The 25,485-nt window shown below is 47.8% G+C and overlaps 1 protein-coding gene across 3 annotated transcripts in view; it reads left to right on the top strand.

Moving 5' to 3' along the window:
- Window positions 1-25,485, top strand: part of AKAP9 (A-kinase anchoring protein 9) — a 2,953,299-nt gene that overhangs the window by 488,250 nt on the left and 2,439,564 nt on the right. For all 3 annotated transcript variants that reach the window (XM_069648423.1, XM_069648424.1, XM_069648425.1), the window contains one exon: window positions 10,260-10,473. In XM_069648423.1, the coding sequence (XP_069504524.1) occupies window positions 10,260-10,473 (214 nt within the window). The remainder of the gene's footprint in view (window positions 1-10,259; window positions 10,474-25,485) is intronic.

The following is a 25,485-nucleotide window of genomic DNA, read 5'->3' on the forward strand; positions in this document are numbered from 1 at the left end:
GTAGCAGAATGAACTTTGGGGCGGTGAAAAGAAGGCTGCGTGAAACAGGCCTCTAGTATATGCTGCTCTACCCGGCCAAACTGAAGGTGTTCCACAAGAACAGAACTTTGTTTTTTGAAACTCCAGAGGACGCCATGGGTGGCTGGACACGCAGAGCTGCCCCCAAGAATCGGGAATCCAGACGGGTGCTGAAGAAGATAAGTAATATGTGGCTGTGGCACCCAGGGTGACGCAGCACAATACACTGGGACTGGAATATAGTATTGGTGGCGGTTTACTGGGATTGTGCTGCTCGGGCCATACATGCATGCAGGATCTGCCTGAGCTGAACAGCCTTAATTACACAAGCGGGAGCTCCTGGGAGCTAATCCTTGTACCCCCATAGCGTTAAGCTTAGTTAGTTCACTGGTAGTCCGGTGACACCCTGCTGGGTTCTTGTCCTCAGGGATACCGAGGAGGGACCAAACGCGGGTGGGCCTGAGGTCCAGGGATGGAGCTGGGCATTTGTTGGGGATGGGTGGGGAGGGGGGATTGACGCATAAAAGGGGGACCACCCGGGAAGTTGGTGCAAAGATAAGGGAACTGCAGGACTGTTACGCTCACCTGGCTCCCACAGGGGCATCGATCTGAACTGGACAGCTGCGGTCTCCACCAAGGTGACGCGTAGTGCCGAGATGACGGACTGGACTGGCCCACCCAGCTTCGTTTGCTTGGCCCGTAGGAATATTCTTCTGCAAATGGAGAAAGGGAATTAACCACCTGTGGAGTTGAGCGTTAACCCCCCCCCCTCCCGCTGTTCTACCCACTGATCACCTTTGATGTCCCCTCTTATAGTCTCACCTGATGGTTTGGAAAGATGAGCTCTCCATCCTGCGTTGAGCGCAGGGGCGCGTAGATAACCAGTTGGTTCACTGGCTCGAAGGAATTGGTGAGTTCCAGAACAATATTGACTCTGAGATTTCCGGCAAGACGCCGTAAGTATGTAGTTCGTAAGAGTTCAAATGCCTGACTTTCACTCTTGTCCGATTCCTTGCAGGTTGCAGCTTGACCTTAGCGAAGAGTTTCTCGTGGCAACCGGTAATATTCAGCTAAGGATTTGTATTATCCAACACAGTTCGATAAAATAATGTCAATATGTAACCTGTTGTTTTCTCCCTTATTCAGGCGCTGAGAGAAAGTATGAAATCTCGGGGAATAATGCCTCCGGCGGTAAAATCAGGTAAGTCTATTGTGGAGAGGAGGTTTCCCCTTGTTTGTCCTTTTGTTTCACCTTGCTGTCCTTTAGTTTCCCCTTAGGGGCCGGGGTTTGGCGAGGATGCAGTGGAAGCTGCGCCGACCCGTTAAGAGGAATAGTACCCCCGGTGGTAAAATCAGGTAAGTCTATTGGGGGTAACTAATATTGCCTCTGTTTATTCCCTTGGCTCACCTTGCTGTTCTTGTCTTCCCCTTAGGTGCCGGAGTGCGGCGGGAACATGCAGAAGGATGCGGTGGAATGTGAAGATGCTGCGAAGGCCGGTGAGATCAGTGCGGCGCTGCAGCAGGCGAGGCGGCGCGCATAAAATAACTTCTTTCTTCCAGCTCGAAGGCGCGGTGGATCGGGAATTCAGGTAAGGATCAAAGGTATTGCTCTTGTTCTAACCTTTTCTCCTTCTTTCTCCCTTTTTCTAGGAGCTACTGACTCGAGGCGGGTGTGGCAGAAGACTGGATGCAGACTTGCAGGCACGGTGAGCGTTACGCTGCTGGATGCAGAATAACGCGAAGCGTGTGCTGCTCTTCGGGCGTGGTTTAAATAGCCTCCAAAGTAGTCTCAGGTAAGTATTCCTCCCCAGCCCCACCCGAGTAAAAAATAGTCCCTAGGTAAAGTAGTCCCTTCCAAGCCTCCTTTGGCTTGGAGCTCTTGCAGCATGGTCTGCCTCAGGTAAGTTTGCAGCATGGTCTGCATCAGGTAAGTTTAAAACTGTGAGCCTGGGGCCTATGGCGCCAGGACTGACTCTCCATATGAGCCTGGCACCATAGATGCCAGGACTGCACCCAAATAGCCCCTAGCAGGGGTTGTTGGGCTTGCTTGGAATAACTTGATGCCTGCTTCTGGGTCTGCTGGATTTGGTCTGGGTACCCGGGGGTAGGCATCATGACAAGGACGTTAGCGGCGAGCTTTGGGATAGGATATGTAAGTTGAATTACAGGAAATACGTAGAAAGGCAGCATGCGGGTGGAGACAAGCCGGGCAGACTGCTGGCCTGGCCATATAAAAATGAGACACCCCGACCGGTGATTAGAGAGGTCAGCGGGGAGGACGGTCAGATCCGAGGTACACAAGAGGGGTGAATGAAGAGTTCTTTAGATATTATAAATGCTTGAATGAGGATGCGGGCGGAGATATGGGTCAAGAAATTCAGGAAACACTAGAAGATATAGGTCTGCCTGCTTTAGACGATTTGGAACGAGCAGACTTAGATGCTCCAATCACCTCAGATGAACTGGATACAGTGATCCAACACCTGCCCACATGTAAAGCACCTGGGTCGGACGGACTACCCAGTGAATTTTATAAAGCCTATAACCAGGAGCTGCTCCAGCCGCTGCTGGCTATGTTTAATGAGGCCTATGAATGGGGAGGGCTACCAGAGTCTCTACGGGAAGCAGTGATTATCCCGCTTTTGAAACCAGGTAAGCTGGACGCGGATTGTGGGTCCTACAGGCCCTTGTCGATGCTCAACCAAGATAGCAAAATACTCACAGCTGTGCTCGCCAACAGGCTCAAGCGAGTGATTGGCAAACTAATACACCCGGACCAAACAGGCTACGTCCCCGGCAGAAACATCACTGACAATCACAGAAGGCTATATCATATTATTGACCAAACAGAGAAAGACCCGGGTGAGTTGGCCATTGTGTCGTTGGACGCAGTCAAGGTCTTCGATTCAGTGCGGTGGCCATGGCTGATAGCGATCCTGAAAGGATACGGGATGGGGCCAGGGTACATAAAATGGGTCAAGATGCTATACAGCAACCCCATCGCAAGAGTTAAAACAGGCCCCATAATCTAAGATAAATGGCGACTCTGGAGGGGGACCAGGCAGGGATGCCCATGGTCGCCCATGTTATATATTCTTGCTTTGGAACCGTTGGCAGTCTGCCTTGATATCCTTGTTTGCCGATGACATGCTCCTCTACCTGCGCTTCCCGGAGGAAAATTTGCAATATGTCCTGGAGGTAATGGAGCGCTATGCCACCCTCTCGGGCATGAAGGTGAACCCAGGGAAGTCCAGCGTGTTCCCCTTGGGGAGATATAGAGGCATTCCACCGGAGAAACTGCCTATTTTGCAGATACCCTGGCAGACCGAGACGTTTCGATACCTAGGCATAAATGTATTTCATAGGATAGAGGCAGAGCATAAACACAACACTGAGAAAGCAGTCGAAGGTATCAAAAACAGCATGGTGGTTTGGTCTAGATTGCCCTTAGCCATGATGGGAAGAGCAGCTTTGCTCAAGATGGTTGTACTGCCTAGACTGCTGCACTAATTTGTAAATGTCCCGTACTTGATTCCTAAACGATTTTTTGTCAGACTTCATAGCTTGGGCAGGGGCTTCATATGGCACAATTCTAGGAACAAGGTGGCCCTTTGGAAATTACAAAATTCATGTGACAAGGGGGGTATAAACCTGCCGAATTTTGAACTGTATTATCTGGCGGGACAGCTGCTATGTGGCTAGGTGGTTGTCCGAAGATGAATCTGCGGAGGCCAGGCTTCTGCAGGGTGGCACTGCCCCCTACTTCCTTAGAAAGACAGTGTGGTTACCCAAAACAAAAGTGTCGGGGATGGGGAGATTACTGGCACTGGGCTGGGAGGTCTGGTGCAGGACATGGTGAACCGTGGGTGACCCGGACCCGCTTTCTCAACATGCCCTGTTAGTGGTGTTATGTGGGGAAGACTCCCAATTGATTAAAGGGGTCCGCAGATACTGGGAACCGGAGGGCCTGGCCACCCTGGGTGACATATGGCAGGAGGGGGAGGCGTTGGGATTCCAGAGACTGATGGAGGAGACCGGGGTGCATAAAGACCAACATATTACTTACTCCAGAATTATGAAGCGGGTGAGGGAAAGGTGGCCTGAAACAGTACTTGCAGAACAACCCGAGGCCACCATAGAAATGATGTACGATGTCTCGGAGGGCGGGCATATCCCGGATATAGGAGTTACTGAGTACGAAGACAGGAAAGGAGTTGCTTCAATTAAGGCACGACTGGGAGGAGGAGGTGGGAGAACCCATGACAGATGGACAATGGGAAAGGGCACAAAGGTACCTCAAGAAGGTATCCCGGAATGCTAGACTTCAGCAGATCCAGCTATATGTCACCAACAGGGCATATTTGACCCCCGGCACGATAGGTTCGGAGGCTCAGCTGTACAGAAATGTCCCAGGTGCGGGGAGGAGGGGGCTGGGTTACTGCACATGTTCTGGGCTTGTCCGGAAGTGAACAGATTCTGGATAGAACTGAAAACTAGCTGTGGGGTGGTGCTTGACGTTGGATCTGCTTGGGCATGCATGCCTGGGAGCTTTCCCATTCCACATAACCTAAAACATATTAGCAAAATGAAGGACCTGGCTTATGTCCTGGCCAAGCGCAGAATCGCTATGTGTTGGAAAGCGGCCCACAGGCCTAGACTGGAGATGTGGTGGACAGACCTCTTGGAATGGGCAGAGGCAGAGGCGGAGACTGACGCTTGGTATGAAGCACTAACTAGAGGTGGGTCCCCTGATAGCCTGGAGGCAAATGGTGACTTCGATGGTTAACCCCCACCAAGCCGACCACGAAGCAGATGACTTGCAGGAGATGATGATGATGATAGTGACACCTGAGGCGGCTCAGGCGATGACACGGACACAAAGGCTCAAGTTAATGGGGAGGGGGGAGGACAGAAGTGAGCATTTTATAATGTAGCGTTTTACCACTGCTTCATGAATTTCCTAACTGGTTGTAATGTTTGGTGTGTTTTTTGTTGAAAAAAAAAATTAAAATTATTTTTAAAAAAAAGCATTTTACAGGAATTAAAGGGGACTACGATTAAATCCTCGGTCATTGATAATGACTGGTGTCAGAATATTCATAATGGATTTATCCAGAAAACTCTAAAACATCAACACATCTCTGGCCAGGTGAAACTAATACAGAACACCGGGAAAGAGAATGTGGGGTATACCAGGTAAGAATGGGTGCTCTGCCTCAGAGTTTGTATGGTGATAATCACACTGCAAAGAGCTTGATAGCTGCAGACAGTGGCACCACTAAGCTAACCCCTGCCTAGTAGAAAATTGCAGACAAACGTTGATGTGCCACTATCAATGCGCTTGTCCAAGAAAGGTACATAGCATGTAATTGTGATATTAACAATTCCTTTATTCCAAACAGTGGTAGACTGTGTTTGCCGACACGTGTTTTGACCTATGTGGTCCTTATCAAGGCAATAATTAATCAAATGAACCTCTGATTCGACCAGTACAATGGTGAATGCAATAAAATAAACAGGATTTTGAAGATATACATCCATGTTAAACCATAGATCGGTTCATTGTGCCAGTTATGTGAACAAAGAGGTGACAGACGGGTGAGGGGGGGGGACTAAGAAGGATTAATCATTGTGATAGCATCAAAGAATATTCAATTAATTCACCATTGTACTGGTCGAATCAGACATTTATTTGATTATTATTTATTGACCTCATTCGAAACACGTGTTGGCAAACACAGTCTACCAATGTTTGGAATAAAGGAATTGTTAAAATCACAATTTCATGTTATGTACCTTTTGAAGCGCATTGATAGTGGCACATCCATATTTGTCTCTAATACAGAACACCAACGTAATTTATTCCCCCAGTAACTTTATCGCTACTGAAACTCCATTATTCACCTTTAAAGAGGTATCTCAGGAGGAGGTTATGGAGGTTATACGCAAGTTAAAACTAACATCATGCAAGGGGGAGATTTATCCCGCCTCCATGTTTAAGGACTTTTTCAAAACACTTGCACCAAGGGTCACCACATTTATTAATTGATCTTTCCAGGCAGCCTATGTTCCTGATAATATCAAAGAGGCATGGATTACACCATTGCTAAAAAAAAAAAAAAAAAAGAAAATCTGGACTGGATTTTGCTAATTATAGACCCATCACGAGCATTCTGTTTGTGTTAAAAATATTGGAGAGAATTGCATATAATCAATATCAAAAGTATATAGAGCAAGAAGACATTCTTGCGTTGGAACAATTCCACTTTCGCCCCAATCATGGGATGCAGACCGCTCTCTTGGATCTAAAATCCAATATTTCAAACATTCGGGTGGAAATATGGCACCACTACTGTTGTTAGATCTCTCTGCTGTGTTCGATTGAGTGGATCATTCCCTTCTAGCGGACAGATTAATTAAAGTTGGCAAATGTACCTCCTCTGCCGCCTATTGGTTCAAATCCTTTCTTGGACCTAGAACCATGAACATGGTTATGGAAATAGCTCAATCATGCAGAACCTCCCTTTTTATGCAGAGTCCCACAGGGTTCCTGCTTATCGCCATTGCTTTTTAACACTTACTCCCACCATTATGTGATCTTCTCTCCTCCTTAGGGATACAGTTCGCAAACTACGCAGACGACACCCAGATTTTACTGAAGCCTTCCGTATTATATATAGAGCATTCTGAAAGAATTAAGTCTTTTACAATCCTGGATGGCCATGAAATTGTTAGCCCTTAATAATTCTAAAACAGAGCTGTTTATCATAGGGACCCAACAGAAAATGAGAAAATTCGACTTACAATATAAGCATTTTTAGATTGCTGGCAACAACATTGAAGTCTCTGACTATGTAAAAACACTGGGAGTTTTTTTTATTTTTTACTCTCGCCTATTGTTTAAGAAGCATTTCACCTACCTTAAATCGTCTTGTGTCTACTATATCCATTTGTTGTGGCAGATTTGCCCATATCTCTCTGAGGCAAATCGAGCACTGATTGCTGCTGTCATTATTAACACAAAATTAGATTACTGCAACAGCCTGCTAGTAGGGACTTCCCAGACCAACATAAGAATATTGCAGGTCACACAAAATGGCGCCGTACAGGCAGTATGTGGCCTGAAACATCAAGCCTGAATGTCTGATGCGTGGAGGAAACTGCATTGGCTCCCGGTGGAGGGAAGTATTCAGTTAAAGGGCCGGACCATGGTATTTAAGTGTCTCCAGGTTGAAGTGCCTTCTTATCTTTCGTCCAGAATAAATAAGTTCCCCTTCAGACGTACCCTACGTTCTAATAACACCCTCAGACTCCATCAACCACGGCCCCCCCCCCCCATAGAAATTGGCGGTGCAAATTTTGATGTCTGGGCGCCAGCCTTATGGAATATGCTTCCATCGGACCTGAGAGAATGTGCTTCAACTGTCTCTTCAAAAAATATGTTTTGATAAAGGAATAGGTTAAACCCTTTGCCATCTTAGTGTGCTTTTCTCCCCCATGTCTTTGTGTGTTTTCTGTTGTATGACTTGTGAGAGCCCTGAGGCCTACGGGCGAGCGGCGCAATATAAACCTTATATAGATAGATGCTGCTTTCTCGTGTGTGAGAAAGGAATCTGGTTCTACAGCATACTGGACCCATGAAAGTTGGAGTGTGTTACGTCATTACAGTTATTTAGTTCGCAGTAAGGTTGGGTTGATCAGTTTTTTTTGTATTCTTAACAGATTGAGTTGTCTTTTGGATTGAGCCACGGTTGGGTTTCAATGGATTAAAATATCTTTTTCGTTTTTGTACGTTTGCTGACAGGATGCTATCAAGAACTGTGGGAGGCGCGAGCGAGGTAAAGCTACCTCAGCAAGCAATCCCTCAAAACAGGTTGCAAAATGTTTAAATGACAACAAAAATGCTTGCGTTACAGTGTTGTTTCAGGGAGGGTACTGGGCCCTATCCAACGGATTCCGCTCGTATTCGAGGGTCACTGGCTAGGAGCTTTTCAATCAACTCATCAGTCAGCTGAATTTTAATCACAAAAATAACAATTTTATTTATATGCAAATGAAATAAAAAAATGTTTGTTGCAAAATACACAACTGTACATGAAAAGACAGTTAAATACAACAATGGGTTGTATTTTTGAAACACTAATCTTGTTAAAATGTGTCAAGTGTTGTGCAAAATAATTTCTTAAATTAAAACTCACATCAGGCATTCAATTCAGAATACTACTCACATTCTTAATGAAACATACTCATCTATCCCAACATGTTTCTTTCCTTAACATACAAGTGAAATACTACTGTGGGAAATTCATCAGGGGTTAACTGTGCTATAATTACACAACAGAGTGTAGTTATGTGTATCAAAACCACAAATGTCTGGGAATGCAACAGTTAGACTTATTATTAGTGACAATGCATTCTTCAGTAATCATCCCATACTGATGTCCTCACTTGAGCTTGAAACTGTGTCCTTCCCTATATCAGTGGGTTCTCTGCCATCAGTCTTGACAAAACTTTAAAGGTCGACACCGCAGAGTGGAGGTTCTATTTTGTCATCGCTAACATCTTCAAATGCTGACCGCTTCTTGTTATTTGAAGATCAGGTTCTTGCATGCGTGACTGCTTTTTCTGAGCAATAGTGAGGCTTAGTGGCACTGTGTCAGGGAAGCGAAAGCACAACGCGCCCGTCCTTCCTTTCGTTCTGCAACCGGTGGTGTCTGCCTTAATGGGCAAAAAAGTCCATAAGCGGTTCGGAACGTAATTGTACTCAATACCGGGTTCTCGCAGTTGAACGCTGCGTGCTGGTGTTCCGCTCTCCTTTTGCGTTCAAAAAAGTTGCTGACAGGGTGCAACAACTTTTATTAAAGATCCATCCTGGTGTCTCCTCAGTTGGAAAAGGTTTACATATAAAGCTTGGACTGATAGTACAAGACCCACACCAGGAGAATGATCACAGATTGAACCATGACAGATATTTAAGAATGTAGCTGTTACAAATTAGAAATTTTCATGCATTGAGAATCATGATAGTTTAATATAATGAACATGTATAGGTTTAGATTGTAGATCCTGTCAAGGAAGAAAGTTTGTAAAGGAAAAAAGAAAGATTTATTGCTCCTGAGGAAGGAGGGTCTCCCTGAAATGCATTGAGCTGACAAGTCATCTTACTGTTTGAGGAATGTGAAACAATTTTCTAAATTGTTGTCCCTATTTTGTATCAAAAAAGAAAATAATATATATATTTTCCTATGACGAAACAGAGTGGATGTGATTATTTGAATTAAATTTAAACTGTTTTGATAAAACTGAGATTCCTGTGTGGGGATCCTTAATTAAAATTAATTATTCTTATCGAAGTATTGACTGGTACCCAGTAGCAAAAGTTGCGCGGAAGACGCGAGTGTCCAACAGTTTGTGGGCTCTTTCCGTTTGTTCTTTTTATTCCCAACCCAGTGCCAGGGTTGTAATTCTCTCTCAGACCCTCTATAGTCATACATGTATTTAATGCAGGTGTGCTCCTCACCATCTTTGTGTTTACAGACTTGACTACTAATCCGTACAGTAATTAACTTGCCTTCTTGTTTTCTTTTGTTATAGAAGAGGCAAAGACGAGTAATAACGTCAATATTTTGGGATGGGTTGTAGAGGTGATAATATATTTAAGTTGTAATGTTCAAAATGTATGAATTCGGGATTCCTGCCTGTCAATAGATAAGCGTTAACTGTTGTCTTTTGACAATGCTTGTTTTGTAATGCTCTGGGAATCTTTCAATAGATGAGTCTGTGGTAGGAAAGTATTTATTAGAAGAGCAAGCTTCTTCCATTCAGAAATGTTTTCTGCTGGATATGGTATTCCTCCAACAGATTTTTCATTGATCCATCCATCATGCCCTGAAGCGGTTTGCTTATCCTATGTTGGGACATTTCTACCATTCATTAGCATCTTCAACCAGGAGAAATTAGTACAACTTTAGTCATTGCGCTTATGTGGCTCTGTTTATGCATGAAGATAGTTACTTTTGGCACCAATGAAACTGCAGTTAAGCTGTGCAGTGCCTCAATTGGCTTTGTAAAAAAGTTTGAGAACACCTGGATATTACTTCAAAGAATGAGTTATCTGCAAGAGAAATACCATATCCATCAGAAAAAGCATCTCCAAAGGTGAGTAACATGTATGTCTATGCGCATCTTTATCGCATGTATCTTTTAGTTGTTATATAAAACTGTTTATTTTTCCCTGCTAGGCTGATGTTAGGCTACAGATGGAAGCCCAGCGCATTAGTCTGATGCAAGTTCATTCTGCTCATCTGGAAGTTCTCTGTGAAAATCTGCAAGCGGAGAAAGAAAAGGCAATCTGCAACCTCAGAGATGAGTTGGCCACTCGTTATGAGAAAGACATGGAAGATCTTCGGACGCAGCATCATTTGGAACTGGAGGACTTGCTAGGACAAGAAGCAGGTGCGGTAATCCAAAGCATTAGGGATGTGGGGACATTGTTGTATTCTGAAGTAAAATGGTTAAACTTAAGATGTGATGCAAAATCGACAGAACAAACCAGAGTTATAAATAAAACCTTATTCATTTTGCCGGGATGGGCCGGTTAATACCTATAAATTCTATGGGACTCAAACTAGAAATTATAAGGGTCATTGTGTCAAAGGGAATTTGTTGGTGTCAATTCAAAATGTCTGTGATCTAACTCTGGGGATATGTAGCTTACTGGGTTTCCCTAATCCAAACATCCATAACCGTCTTGGTTCCAAGGCATGCATCAACCACTTTGCTTCTTGACAATCTCAGTCCTAAGGATATAGCACCATGCTTGCTGTTTGGCAATCTCAGTCCCTTTCACCACACTCCTACCAGCAAGTACTTCTCCTCACTTGCTTTAGGGTCCTTGTCAGGCCTTGATATTTTCCTCGCACCATGTGTAGCCCTTGTGCCAGTTTCACTTTCTCATGACATACTCCTACTACCAAGCAGTTCTTCCTCTGGGTTTTGCTTTTTTCTGTCCGACTGTGATATTATCACCCTATGGCAAGGTCAACCTCCTGCGTCTGTGTAAGTGTTTTTTTTGCTGTGTATCCAGTCCCTAGTTAATCCTGTTTGCCCCTTCTGTGATGGATGTCCAACTACTGCATATCCTGCAGCCTTTTTATAGTGCTCTTGATTAGTTGGATTAGACAATAAAGTTGGTTATTGGTTATTCTCTTCGCTCTTCCCTCGGAGTGCGATTGGTTCATCTCTGATGTTTTCCTTTTCTTGATGTGGATTTTCAGTTGCAGGTCCTGATTATTTTCATTTGAGTAATTGGTATCAATTAGTGTGGGCATCGTATTGTCTGAGCGCTTGCATAGTTTTTCAGCCTACGTGAAGTCCGGCAGATGCAAAACCCGACTCTCTGGGGAGACTGTGCAATGTCTCAGAAGTAAGATAAGTGGACCCTTCTGAAAGTGCAAGCCTACATATGAAGCAGGTCTGCACTCATGCCTTGGTTACTCCTGCGTCCTGTCCCCTTTGCTCCATACTGCATGGGCGTCCAGGGGCAGGATCAGAACCATTTTGCCCCGCAAAAGCACATTCCCTTTTAAATTTGGGATGAGCATTGGAGTAGCCGTGAACACGCACCGCTGGGGCCACCCTCCAATACCTCACCTCAGTCCTCTTTTCCGCTTGGATGGGATCAGACCAACTCTGCGCTAGCGTTTGTATTTTGTACTGCATAGCCGTATTTACCCATGTTCTACTTCATTTTTTATCACCGACCGGCGCCTCGCTCCTGGGTGTATGTTGGTAGTGATTGGTTTCACTCTGCATCTCTCCGAAGCGATCCTTCCTGGCGTCGGACCCCAATCTGCTCTTTTTGGAGTGTCGGGAACCCACTCACCAGTGGGATTCTTGCTCTGCGTGTAATGCACTCACCCCCAGATCATTGAAAAATCGTTTATACAGGTGGAGAGAGATCTTCTCGCAGTCTCCTTCGGATCACCTCAAAGATGTTGCCCGTTACAAGGCCAAACGGGTAAGTCATTGATCTTTATTACCTCAGCTGACTTCTTGCACTAATAGGGGTCTTGGAGATCCACATTCCATCTCTTGTCCTGAGGTCTCTCAGGCTACCGCTGCACGCACAGAGGGGTATTTAGATCCTCCCAGGTCGAGGGACCGGCTGTTCGGTCTGAGGCGCCGAGGGGCCTAAAAGCTCTGATACCAGGCCTAGGCCTAGGCCTGAGGGAGTGTCTAAATGTGACCTGACTTCCGGACAAAAGCCTGATTGTGTAAAGCCTCCCGGGTTAACTGAGTTCTGTCTCAACACCGGGTCAAATCGTGAGGGCCTGCGAAGGCCTACAACCCAGGGCTCAGCACCGAGCATCCTGCCTCCCTGTTCTCTTCATAAATCTACCATGTCAATGGCAGCCAGCTATTTTATTTATTTATTTTATTGGGTATTTGTAAGGCGGTTATACATAAACATTGCTTTCAAAGCGCCCACAGGGCAAAGGGAAGGGATGAAGGGAAACGGAAGACAATGGAATATGCAAAATACAAAAAAGCAGTCCTACTGACAGTATGAACATTTGGATCGTGCAGAGAGAGAAAAGGGACAGGGGAATGGGGTAAGTGCTAGAGGATACACAGAGGGGTGAAGTGCCGGGGAGGCAGTTGCAATGCAACAGGTAAGTGCAGGAGCCGGTTGCAAAGGCAACAGGTAAGTGCCAGGCAGTGACCACTAGATGGAAGAAGGGTGGCAGCACAGGCCAAGTGGTGCCTGAAGGCAAGTGCTGGGGAGTGCAGATGCTGCAGGCGATCAAACAGAAGGCCAGGACCCGTAAGGACACAAAAGGGCCCAGGCCACCAATCACAGCTACTGTGGGGTTTAGCACGGGAGGGAGAGCGGGAAGGAGGAGGATAAGAGGGGAGTATTAAGGTGTTTGCAGAATTTATGGAGATCCGGGTGAAGATGGAAAGAAAGGGGGAGGCTGTTCCAGAGGAGGGAGCCAGCTGAGGAAAGAACGGCCACCCGCTCCCTGCTTTGAGAAGCGCTTGACAAGCAGAGAGTTTGAGCTGGTGGATCGGAGGGATCTGGAAGGAGAGTATTTGGTGAGTTGCAGATAGCCTGGTCCCTGGCCCCAGACAGCCTTATGGATGATGCAGAGGGATTTGAATGTGATCCTTATAGCAACTGGGAGCCAGTGGAAAGATTTTCTGGAGAGATATGGTCCCTGAGCTTAAGGCCAAGGATAAGTCTTGCAGCCCTATTCTGGATTAGCTGGAGGGTGTGGGTAGAGGAACAAGGTATATCAAGGAAGAGGATGTTGGTAGTCTAGCCTGGAAATTACCAGAGCTCTGGAGACATTGAGCTTCTGGGGGAAAGTAAGGAAAGGGAGGATGCAACTGCGGAGGTAGAGTTGGAAATGGGCCTTCTTGGCAAGGCCCAAGATGTGCAGAATGAGAGAGAGAGAGAGGAGTCGAAGATAACTCCCAGGTTTCTGGTCTCAGAAGAAGGAGAGAGGGGAGAGCCCATCGAGGGTGACCAGAGTGAAGGGAGAAAAGTGGGAACAGGAGTCTCAATAGGATGAATCTCAGTCTTGCTGGCATTGAGACAGAGGTCATTGGAGGTACACCAGGCCTGGATAGCGGACAGGCAATCCGGAATGACAGAGGTCAGAAGTGATGCAGAGGGTAGTCTGAAGAAGAGTTGGGTGTTGTCTGCTTAGCACTGGAAGTGTGGTGAAAAGGTGGAGGTAAGGTAAGCAAGAGGAGCAAGATAGATGTTAAAGAACCAGGGTGAAAGGATAGAGCCCTGGGGAACGCCAAAGGTGGAGATAGAGGTGGGTGAGGAGAAAGAGCCCAGGATAACTTGGGAGGGACGGTCAGTGAGGAAGGAGGTCATCCAGCCCAGTGTCTGCTACGAGATACCAAAGTTATCAAGGAGCCGTTTTGCAAGGATGGAGTGGTTAACCGTGTCAAAAGCAGAGGAGAGTTAGAGTAGAACGAGATCAGCAGGTGAGTTGGTGTCAAGAGATGCAAGCAATTCTTCACATCTGTTCAGGAGAGCAGTTTCCGCGCCTCTGGATGCTCGGAATTCACATTGATAGTCTTGCAGGCAACCAACAAGCTCAGTGGGTTGGGTCAGTTGGGGGGAAGACCAACTTCTCCAGCAGTTTCCCAAGGAAGGGAGTGAGAGAGATGGGGCGGTTGGTTGCCGGACAAAAGGGGTCGGCAGAAGGCTTTTTCAGGAGGGGGCACACAAGCGAGTGCTTGAGGGAAGAGGGAAAAGACCCAGTGGCATTTAGTGGTGCCGAGCTCCCAGTAGGAGGAAGAATCTATAACAAAATTAGTTTCTTCTCCTTCAGAGTGGGCCACACAAACGGCCTGCACAACCTATTTTCAGGCAGTCTGGCCTCAGGGTTGGTGACAGGGGTCCGTCTCAAGCACCATGGAATACTGCTTACCCCACACAACCAGGGAGACCCTGAGAGGGAAGTGGTTTTCAGTATGGTCAGTTGGGGAAATAGACTCAACATCTACTTGGAACCATACAGTAACAGCGCAAGACTCTAACCCACCTGGGGTAGCAAACACAGGCTACCCGTGAGGAGAATTTTTTTCGACCGCTTCATGCAACTCATAAGGTCTCAACAAATAACGGGATACTAAAATCCATAATTAGGGAAGTGGTACCTCAGGTTCAGCCTCCTCGGGCACCACAACCAATGCTACCACCTCCTCTTCACATCCGCCATCCCCTCTACCACTGCTTCCTCTGCTGTTGCCTCCTGGGCAGATGCCACTTCAACCAGTGCTGGATTCTCTGAGCCCTTTACATCCTCAGGCCCCACACACAAACCATAACCTAATACCTGTGGCAATTCACGTTCCTCGGGATGAGCAATCTTCTATTCTGCATGTCAAATTCCCTACATCAAGAGTCTGAAAAGGAGGATGGACGATTCAGCTCGTGCATTCCATGATCCAATGTAAGGATTTGCAGATTTCTTGGGGGTTCCAGTACCTCAAAGAGAAGGAGGTGTGCTGGCTGAGGTATTAGTCTTAAGAGCATTGAATCTCCCTGGCATTCCTTTCCAAAAGGATGTTTGAGAGGTGGCCAAAAAACTATGGCTCAAAGCTCACTCTGCCCCGTCAATAAACAAACGACTCAATGCCAGGCTCAGATGGATGGCGGGCGAGACAATATTTTTGTCATCACATCCACAACCACATTCCTCTTTGGTGGCAGCAGCATCCGTGTATTCCAAGCAGGCTACTGCAACATCCGCTTCAGTGTCTCCAGCAGCGTCTTGTCTTTCCAAAGAGGACAATTTGTTAGAATCTTTTGTAAAAAAAAAGATTCATCTCATCTTTGGGCTACATTTAAGGCAGGTTAATGCTGACACGTTATTGGTGGCTGCCAATGCAAAAATCATGGAGGGAAATAGGAGATTTCTTACCAGACCTACCTGTCGAACGCCAGGCAGCCTTCAAACCTGGTCTGGTGGAGGCAAAGTTGGTTGCCGAAGACATGTTGGTGGCGTCTTGTTTCTCACTTAGACGCTGCAAGTAGGGGGTATGGCTGTAGGCATGGACATGAGGCGTTCAACTTGGTTGCAGACCTTTCACCACTGTATAGTGCTACCAGCATCTACTAGGTCTAATGGCATCATGCATTCTCACAGTACCTCACACCAGGTTCAAAATGAGATCAACACAAATGCAGTTATCCAAGTCTTGATCAAGAAACGGGGAAAGAATCGGACTGAATTCACATTCCAATGGTGGCTTCAGGTGGACAAAAATATGTGCGGAGAGGTCTTTTGCCCAACCCCTCACTCTGTTATGTTGACGTCGAATTTGTCAATGGACGGGTGGGGAGCCACGTTGGGACCACATTCTGTACATGGAAAATGGTTCATCATGGAGAGGCGGCACCACATAAACTATATGGAACTTCTTGCTAGATCTGTAGACCTGAAATCTTTTCAGCTATTGGTGCAGAACAGTATTAATCAGAAGTGACAGCTCATCAGCTATGATTTATATAAACAAGCAGGGAGGAACAATGTCTCCAGCCATGTGCAGATTGTCAGTGGAAACATGGAATTGGGCGCTGTCTGAATATTTTCCTCAGAGAGGTTCCCCTTGCGGGGAGGACAGCACAGAAGCGGACAGATTGAGCAGGCTTGGCACAGCATTGTGCGAGTGGGAACTACATTGTGTAACCCTCAATATGATGCTCAGGACATGGGGTCTCCCGGATGTGGACCTGTTTGTCACGAAAGACAACACCAAATGTCCCCTGTTCTCCTCATGGACAGACGAGGGAACGCATTTCAGTTCTTGTGGGACAGGCTTTGCTGCTACGCCTTTCCTCCAACCCCTTGCTTACAAAGGGTCATTCGCAAGTTCAGTGACTCTCAGGGTTGCTCAATATTCTGATAGCTCCTCATTGGCCAGCACAAGTGTGGTTCTCCAGCCTCATTCACTTGTCAAAACTAACGGCCATTCAGTTACAGCCAGGGCAACATCACCTGTTACCTCAATGAGGGGGGTGGTCAGTGATTTACCCCACCCTCTCACAAACATGCCATCACAACATGGTTCCTGAGGAGTTAACAGATTAGACAATCTGTTCCCTTCCTAGCAAAATGTACAAATAATTTGAAGTGCGTGGAAAGATTCATCCAGAACCCAGTATAAAAACAGATGGTCCTGTTTCTGTTTTGAGGCGAGAGATAACAATGTCCATCCTCTTAATTGCTCATAGGACAAGGTGTTATCCTTTAACACATATCTAGCAGAGTTGTCATGATCACAGGGAGAGGAACCCTATAGCCCGACAAGTAGTCAGAGGCTGGACCACTTTGGTGCAGCAAAGGCATTCAAACTTATCCTTCTCCAGCAAGTTCAACCCTTCAAAGATGGCCACCGCTGTAAAGCCACACCAGACCCCCAAGATGGCCACCGCCTAGGACATTCTCTAATAGCTCCATGCCCCATTGCATGCTATATGGCATGGGCCCAGGGCTATTTAAACCAAACCCTGGGCCCACGCCTGTGCTTCACATTGGAGATTGGCAGGAGAATGACGCTACCCTGTCCCGGGAGGATAGATCAGCGGCAGCGTGCGCGTCTTGGAAGCAAGACGACACGAAGCAACAACAGGTTCGATCCCCGGGTCCGCGCTTAGAAACCTCTGGGTGTTTAAGCGCGTTATAAATACGTAACTAAGAAAAGAAAAAAAAACACACAATTACGCAACTAAGAAAAAAAAAAAAAACAATTCCTGTAACAGCGCCTCGATGCCTGCGGGCTGTGTGAGCACTTTATAAATGTAAAATAAATAAATAAAAAATAAAATACCCTGATAATTGCCGGTCTTAGCCCCTTTGCTTATCCGGACATATCTCCAGAAGAAACCAGCACCTGAGTGCAGCATCTGCTCCACAAAGACTGAAGCGCTTGCACGCTCTATCCCACAAGTTCTCCCGCCTGCTTGCTGGAAGCCGCGCTCACGCGCAAAGCTACCCTTTACTTACCTGATCCAGCATTGGGCTGCAGTCTGACATCTGTGCCCAGATGCCTCCTTGAATAAAGCTGGAAAAAAACGAAACGGATAACACAGTGAGCATCGCGCATAAGTAGTGCTTCAGCCTGCATCCAAATACCAATTCTCGGTCGTCGCTGGTACTCCGTGAGTCTGCCATATGTCCTTGCAAGGCATCAGGTAAGCGTTACAACAGTCAGGTGTGCATGTCGATACATGCTGCAGTGACAGGAGCATAAAGCAATTCTGACAACTTAAAAATGTCCTCAGGTAACCCAGTGGGTAAGAGGCATTTACAAGGATTGACTAGGATGTACCCCCCCCAATAGCTAGTATGCATCCAGTCTGGGATCTCAATGTGGTTCTTGAAGCCCTAGCTCATAAACCCTTTGAGCCTAGGAATTCTGCGGATATTAAATTGGTTACTTGTAAAACAGTACTGTTAGTGGCAGTAATGTCAGCACGTAGGATTAGCAAGATCCAAGCATTATCTGTTTCACAAAGATAAGCTGGTCCCCAGGACTCACCCGAAGTTCATACCCAAGATGTGTCAGCTTTTCATCTCAATCAAGAGATGGAGTTCATCCTTTTTTTCCAGACCCTAGTTCTGAGGCTAACAAGGTTTTGCATTGTCTTGACGTGCGTAGAGCACTGAAGTTCTACTTGGACAGGACTACAGGCTTTAGAAAGTCAGAAGCTCTCTTCATCACCTTTGGAGGTTCTTCCCCTGGCTCACTGGCTTCTAAGGCCTCAGTAGCTAAATGGATAGGGGCCACCAGTACAGAAGCCTACAAACTTCAGATCAAATCTCCCCCAGTGGGAATGAATAATCATGCCATAAGAGCCAAGGCTACAGTGGTGGCATTTCAGCAACAAGTCCCGTGGGATGTAATTAGCAAATCTGCAAACGTTTTCTATAAGCATTACTGTCTGGATACCAGCGCCTTGTCAGATGCTGCATTTGGTAAAACAGTGTTAAGAAAACTGTTTGCCAACAAGCCAGAAGAAATGTAGTCCTCCACCCAATCTTGATGGTGTGTTTTAATCGTCCATGCAGTATGGAGGAAAGGGTGCAGGGCATAGAAGTAATAAAAAGTTACTTGCAGTAGTGACTGATGAACTCCTAGTCCCCTTTCCTCCATACTTCCCACCTACCATCCACCATACTAAAAAGTTGCCAATGTGGAGCGTCTTGCGATGCTACTAAGGGGACAGAGGTGAGGTGCCACAGGTCGGGGCTAGCGTGATGTGGCCACACCGCGTCCATGTGCATGCTAATTCTAAGGAGGAAAAGCACTTTTGCAGGGCAAAATGGTTCTGGTCCCGTCCCTGTGGTGGGACACCCATGCAGTGTGAAGCAAAGGGGTCTATGGACTAGGACTACTCCAGTCACTGCTGTGAGTAACTTTTTATTTATTGAGCGTGGCAACAGCAGTCATGACTCTCAAGCTCTTCTTATCATGGGATACATAATATGTAGCACCAGTCACAAGATGCTTGATTCCTATAAAACAGGTTGTCTTCCTGACGGTTTAAGTGCATATGAGGGAGGCTTTTGACAGCACCTCTGGATATCATGAAACAAAAGGTGCTAAAAAATGGAGAGAGGTATTCAGGGAATCCCCAATACACCTCTACCAGGGGGCATATTGTGTAGCAGGAGGTCCATGAAAGGGGCTTTTATGGAATGTAACTTCATTTACAGATCGTTTTGGGACCAACTGCCGGAGTATTTTGTTGTGCAATTAATTATAGAGAATTCCTGAAGTTGAAATAAGACCAAGGATACTTTGTTTAGTTAGACAACCTGCAGATGGGTCTTAGGCCATGCATGTTATTCCATGTGCCTTGGTAAGTAAGCAACTGCTACCATCTACCGCTGTAAGCTTGTATGCCTGAAAGTGCACAACATTACCTTCCTCTCTTACTCCCAAGTCGCGTCCCCTTTCCTCCATACTTATGGGACATTCCACCTATAAGGATGGGGACTCGAGAACTTCTTGGTAGCACCCAAAAACCTGAGTCATTTGTTAGTTTTTACGCGGGGTCCAGAGCATGTGCATTCATAGCCCTACCTTCCTAAAACCTGGCCAGGCCTCACCCGTCAGTCATTTTTTCATTCCGGTCAAGATCAGACACCAGGTAGCACCTGCTAGTTTTTTCTCCCTGTATTTTTCAAGTCCTACCACATTACTATTCTACCTGATTTCTGCGGTTGGCCTTTTCCCTTCACCTATGCTGGAGCAACAGGGGTTCACACTGTGTTTTCAGGGGGCGTCCTTAAATGCGGTGGATCCCTACAATTTATGTTTAGAATGCCTCGACCCTAATCATTGTTGGCGCTCTTGGTTCTACTGTGATGGGCTTTCCGTGTGGGCACTCGAAAGAAAACATTAGCGGTGAGAGGAAGTCTTCATACCATTTGTTCTGTATATCTGAAGAACTTCAAGAGAAATGCTGTTGGCCGGTAAGCATTCTTCTGTTTAGAGCAACCTAACCAGGAGACTCCTTTCCAGTACACACAGGGGTTGTGCAGAACCTAGACTAACTTGGATTTGTCCCGAGGTACCGGGGCAAAGGGACTAATTGGGATATCAGAGGCCACTCCCAGGTTCCCTGGACAGGGGCTAGAACTAACGGGGGGCTATCCCTGAGGATCCCTGTCCAGGGGATACATTACTGGAGTAAAACCAGAGAATCCCTTTAAAGGGTCTAAAAAAAAAAAAACCTACCAGCAAGGCCGAAAATTCCATTCAAAGGGTGGCGCTGTGGAGCAGCCCAAGATGGCTGCTTAGCCTTTGAGCTCCGTGTGGGCTTGGCGGACATCTGCCTGCATCTGCGGCCATAACATACGATTTGCTCCCATATCTGCAGGGCTGCTGCCCGTCATCGTTGTGATGCTCTCGGAGAAATCCCGGCTCTCCTCCGACCCTGGAAACCCCAGAGCGAGCCTCCTGCTGGGGCGGCCCTCGCGGGGACCGCGGCGCTGGCCTGCCTCCCGCCCCCTCCTTTCGGCGGCCCGGCGTGCGCTGCAGAGGCGCGAGGCGTGACCCTGCTCCTGTGTGCCCTATCCATCCATCCGGGTGCCCCGCTGGGCGGACTGCGGCCCGATCGGGACCCCGTGGCTGCGTGGCAGACTGCGGCTGCCCCCCCCCCCCTGGGCGAGCCACTTCATTGGGGACCTGCTGCTGGGGCCGTCGTGGGAGCGCGCCCCGGCCCCCACTCTACATCCGGCTGTGGGCCTCCGCCGCTGTCCCCTGCGGGGTGGTTGGGCCCCGGACAGGCGGGGAGCGCCGTCCCCTCGAGGTGAGGAGCAGTGGGGGGGCCCCGCTCTGTGCGGCTGGGACGCCTGCATCCTTCTGCCCCCGCTGCTGGCCTATCGCCCTCCCGAGTCCTTGGGGCTGCTGCGCTCCCTGTGATTGCCCAGCGGATCCTGTCTCGCGCACCCTGGGGATGGGTAGCACGTGGAGCCCATCTTGGAGGACTTGTACCAGGCCCGTGTGCCCCACAGCGCGGGCTCTGTCTCATCTCCCAACCGCGTATCATCGTGGAAACTGACCTCCTGGCCCCCCCTTTGAGACTATTGTATGGTGACTGGGCTTCTGGTGGGGCGGCTGTTGGCGGGTCAGATCCCGCTCTTTCACTGGTTCTGGGGTGCGGCCCCCATGATTCGACCCTTACGGCGGCCGGCCCTGGGGTCCTGGAACCTTCTCTCTGACTGCTCCACGCTAACATCTCAGCTAAGGTCGGCCCGCCCGTGCCCCTACCGGGTCCTGCCTCCATCTCAGCTGGGGACACACCGACATCTACTCCCTGCCCCCCTGGCCTGGGGACCACGCTCTTTCCCTCGGTGATCGCGCCATCGGCCTGTGTAGCCCCTGGAGCCAAAACAACAATGCCAAGCAAGATCAAGGGGACCCCCAAGGGGGGAGCCATGGATAGATTCGCCAAAGCTGTCCCGAGGGGAGAGGTGGAACGGGACTCGCCCATACAGGAGGAACTGGAGGTTGACCACCACCCCACTTCCGCACCCCCTGATCTGACTACGCTCATGGAATCGATGGCCAAAAACTTTGCTTCTTTTCACGAGAAATTAGATGACATCAACGCGAATGTCGCCTCTTTAAAAACGCGGGTGGATCAGGCGGGGACCAGAATTACCGACGCTGAAAATCGGATATCTACTAATGAGGACGAAATACATGCGCTGCAGGACACTGTTGCCTCTCTGTCGCGTGATATGCGTAGTGTGAGAGCGAAGTGTGACGACCTCGAATCGCGCTCTTGCAGAAATAATCTACGTATTATAGGAGTCCCTGAAAATGCTCTTAAGGGGCGCATGGAAGATGCTGTGGAATCCCTACTTAAGGATCTTTTGGGCAACCCAGCCCTGTCCCCATACTTTACCGTTGAGCGCGCTCACCGTTCTCTGTCACCGAGGCCCAAGCCGGGCGACATCCCTAGGCCCATTATTTATTTTTAAATTTGTTTATTGGCATTTGTTATTAAGTACAACCGTAGGGCAGTTACCTCAACTGCCACTAGAGGATGAATTGCATTACATCTCAGAACAATAACAATAGCAACTTAACATTAGAACTTTAACTATCTCCAATTTTGTTTCCTGGGAAGTCAGTGCCAAATGGGGATGTAAAGGGGGGCTAAGCCCTTCGGGGGAGGGGAGGTCTTCTGGACGGGACTACAAGCAGCCATGAGTGGACTGCTTCCGGGGCTCCAATTTAGTCTATGGATCTTCTTATAGTGGGTTCGTGCCGGCTCATGGGGGCTTATCGTCAGAGGGGTAGAACAAGGGGTCTGTGAGTCCTTTCCAAGCATCCAAGGTCATGCTCGAGGCATCTGCGGATCTGGCCACACTTTCCTCCCAGGCTTTTGTTTCTGCTAGCACCCAGCGTTTCAGTTCTTTGTGCCAGATTTTCTGTTGAGGCCCCGATGGTTTCTTCCAGGACATCGCGATTGTCCTCTTAGCCAGGATGCACATGATATCCATTAATTTGGCGAGGTGCTTTAGCTTTGCTGGTCTGGGATATGTGCCCAATAGGCATACCGCCGGAGACCATTCGTATCTGGTCAGCTCCAGTTTCTCACTAGTTTGTTGTATAAAGAACCACAGGGACTGTGTCTTGGCACACTGCCAGAATGCGTGAAGCAGATCTGCATTGTCCATTTCGCACCATGTGCATTTGGAACTCTGAGTTTTGTGAAGTTTGGCCAGCCTGGATGGGGTTAAGTATGTCCGGTGCAAGAGGTTCAGTTGTATTTGTCTAAATCTATGGTTCCTGGACACTGTTTTAGGAAATGTCAGGGCCCTCTCCCATTCGCCATCTGTTCATTCTCGGCCTATATCTGCTTCCCATCTGGATTTCAGACCAGCGCTGCGTGGATTGGGGGTGTCGCGTAGGTGGCTATAGATCTGAGACACCGGTCTCCCTCCCTCACCCAATTCGTATAGTAGTGTGATCAGGGGGTTTGTTTCTGGTTCCTCTGGCCATGTCGGCCAGTTGGTTCTTGCCGTGAATCTTAACTTTTGGTACCACAGAAACTGGCCTGTGTGAACATCGTTTTCTTCTTGGAGGGTTTCGAATTCTTTGAACTCCCCCTCTGTGTACAGGTCCCCCCATGAGTATATCCCTTTTTGTTCCCAGTGTCTGAGGTGCTGTAAGTCCTCGGGGGATTTGCATAGGTCCGAGATCAGCGGTATGTTCGGGGAGTATTGATGTTTGGCATGGGCAAGAGATTCAGTCCTACGCCAGACTCTGCGGCCGAGAGTGACCAACATGGGAGCATTTACTATCAGGTGGGTGGGGGCCCAGGGAAGTTCTTTCATATACAACGGGGAGATCAGTGGCTGTAAGAGTGGCGTCTCCGATGTGGCATCGTCAGCTAGCCACTTGGTGATAAAGATAGTATTTTTCAAAGTTTGGAAGTTGGATTCCCCCCTGGGTGTACGGTAATGACAAAGTGGTAAGTGCTATCTTACGTCTTCCCTTCACCCACAGGAAGTCTCTCAGCATCCTTTCCATTAGGCGAAAAAAGGGCGCTTTGATATAGAAGTGTACGTTTTGAAACCCATATAAGAATCTGGGGAGGACGATCATTTTAATTATGGAGGCCCTGCCCATCATGGATAGGGGGAGTTTCGCCCAGAAGGCCATAGATTTCCTCAAGGCAGGAAGTGCAGCCTTAGTGTTGTGTTCATGCATTTGTTCCGGGGAGTGCATTATGTGTATTCCTAAGTATTTGAACGAGGTGTGCTCCCATTTTATTCCCAACAGGGGAAGTTGCGAAGTTTCCTTTCCCTTAAGGTTTGCCAGGGGGAAAAGACAGGATTTTGCCCGGCTGAATTTTATACCAGAAAACTTCGCAAAGTTGTCTAGGACGTCCAACATCGTGGGCACATTGTTGTGTGGGTCCTTGACAAATAATAAAACATCGTCCGCATAGAGGGAGATAATGTGGTCCGAGTTGCCCAGCCGGATTCCAGCATCGAAAAATTGTTTTCGGAAGTAGATAGCAATGGGTTCTAGTCCCAGCACATAGAGCATAGGGGAGAGAGGACAACCCTGTCTGGTTCCCATGCATATGTTCCAGACCTCTGATATATGTTTCCCGGTTTTTACCCTGGCTCTAGGCTTTGTGTATAATATCTTGATCCACCTAATGAACCCTGGGCCGAAGCCAAACCCTTCCAAAACTGCCATTAGCCATTCCCAAAAAATCGAATCGAACGCCTTGATGGCGTCGAGGGACAACAGGGCGTACGGTTCTGTGCAATCTTCAGTTTGGGCAATAACGTGTTGCACTCTGCGCAAATTCATGGTAGTATTTCGGTCTGGTATGAAGCCGCACTGATCTTCATGTACCACATCCCCTATGATTCTGGCTAGTCTGTTTGCTAACACTGTCGTCAGGATTTTCACATCGCAGTTAAGGATTGCTATTGGACGGTAAGAGTCGCATCTATCAGGGGGCTTATTAGGCTTAATGATCGGGATCAGGAGGGTCTCCCTCATGCTGTCAGGTAGAATCCCCATTTCGTGTGCTTCCCGAAAAACCTCATGTAGGAGGGGCGTTAGGGTGGACTCGTACGCCTTGTAAAACTCAGTGGGCAGGCCGTCGCTCCCAGGAGTCTTGCGGGTGGCTAGAGATCTAATTGCCTCAGAGATATCCTCAGATGTAATGTCTGCATCTAGGGCCTCAGATTGTTCCGGGGGTATCCTGGCGAGTCCTATCTCTTCCAGAGTGTCCATGATTTGCTCTAGGGGAACCTGATCCTTATGTGAGTAAAGGTGTTCATAAAAGCCCTTAAAGGTTTCGTTTATGGCTTGCTGTGTCTGCACTACCTCTCTGTCTTCAGTCTGTACCCCCGTGATTGTGTGCCTGGGGTGCTCTTTCTTGCAGAGCCAAGCTAACATTCTACCAGGTTTATCTGCCTCGGTGTGTATCCTGTCGGTTTTGGTGGCATAGTCGAATTTGGCGAGCCTATCCCATGCTAAGGCAGTGTTATTTCTAAGTTCTTTGAGGTTGACCTCTCTCTGCTCTGTGGCAACCGGGGCACTTTCCAGTTGTTCAATCTGCTGCTCCCAGTGATTCAGCTCGCCCCTAAGTTGTTTCCTAATGCCCCCTGCCCTTGCTATGATTTCCCCCCTTGTCACTACTTTTAGGGCGTCCCACATCGTGCTTAATTGGTCCACACTTCCGGTGTTACTTTCAATGAAGCTCTCTATAAATTCGTGTAGGTCTTCCCTGAATACTGGATCATCAAGGGCATCTATCGGCATTCTCCACATTGGAATGGGAGGCTTGGGGCCCGTGTGGTTCCAATCTACCAGGAGTGGCGAGTGGTCGGAAATGGTTCTGCCCAGGTATTGGGCCTCTACTATTTGTGACAAATGTTCATTGCTTAT

Source organism: Ambystoma mexicanum, chromosome 2q (assembly GCF_040938575.1).
Source record: "Ambystoma mexicanum isolate Mex_15411 chromosome 2q, UKY_AmexF1_1, whole genome shotgun sequence".
Taxonomy (NCBI): domain Eukaryota; kingdom Metazoa; phylum Chordata; class Amphibia; order Caudata; family Ambystomatidae; genus Ambystoma; species Ambystoma mexicanum.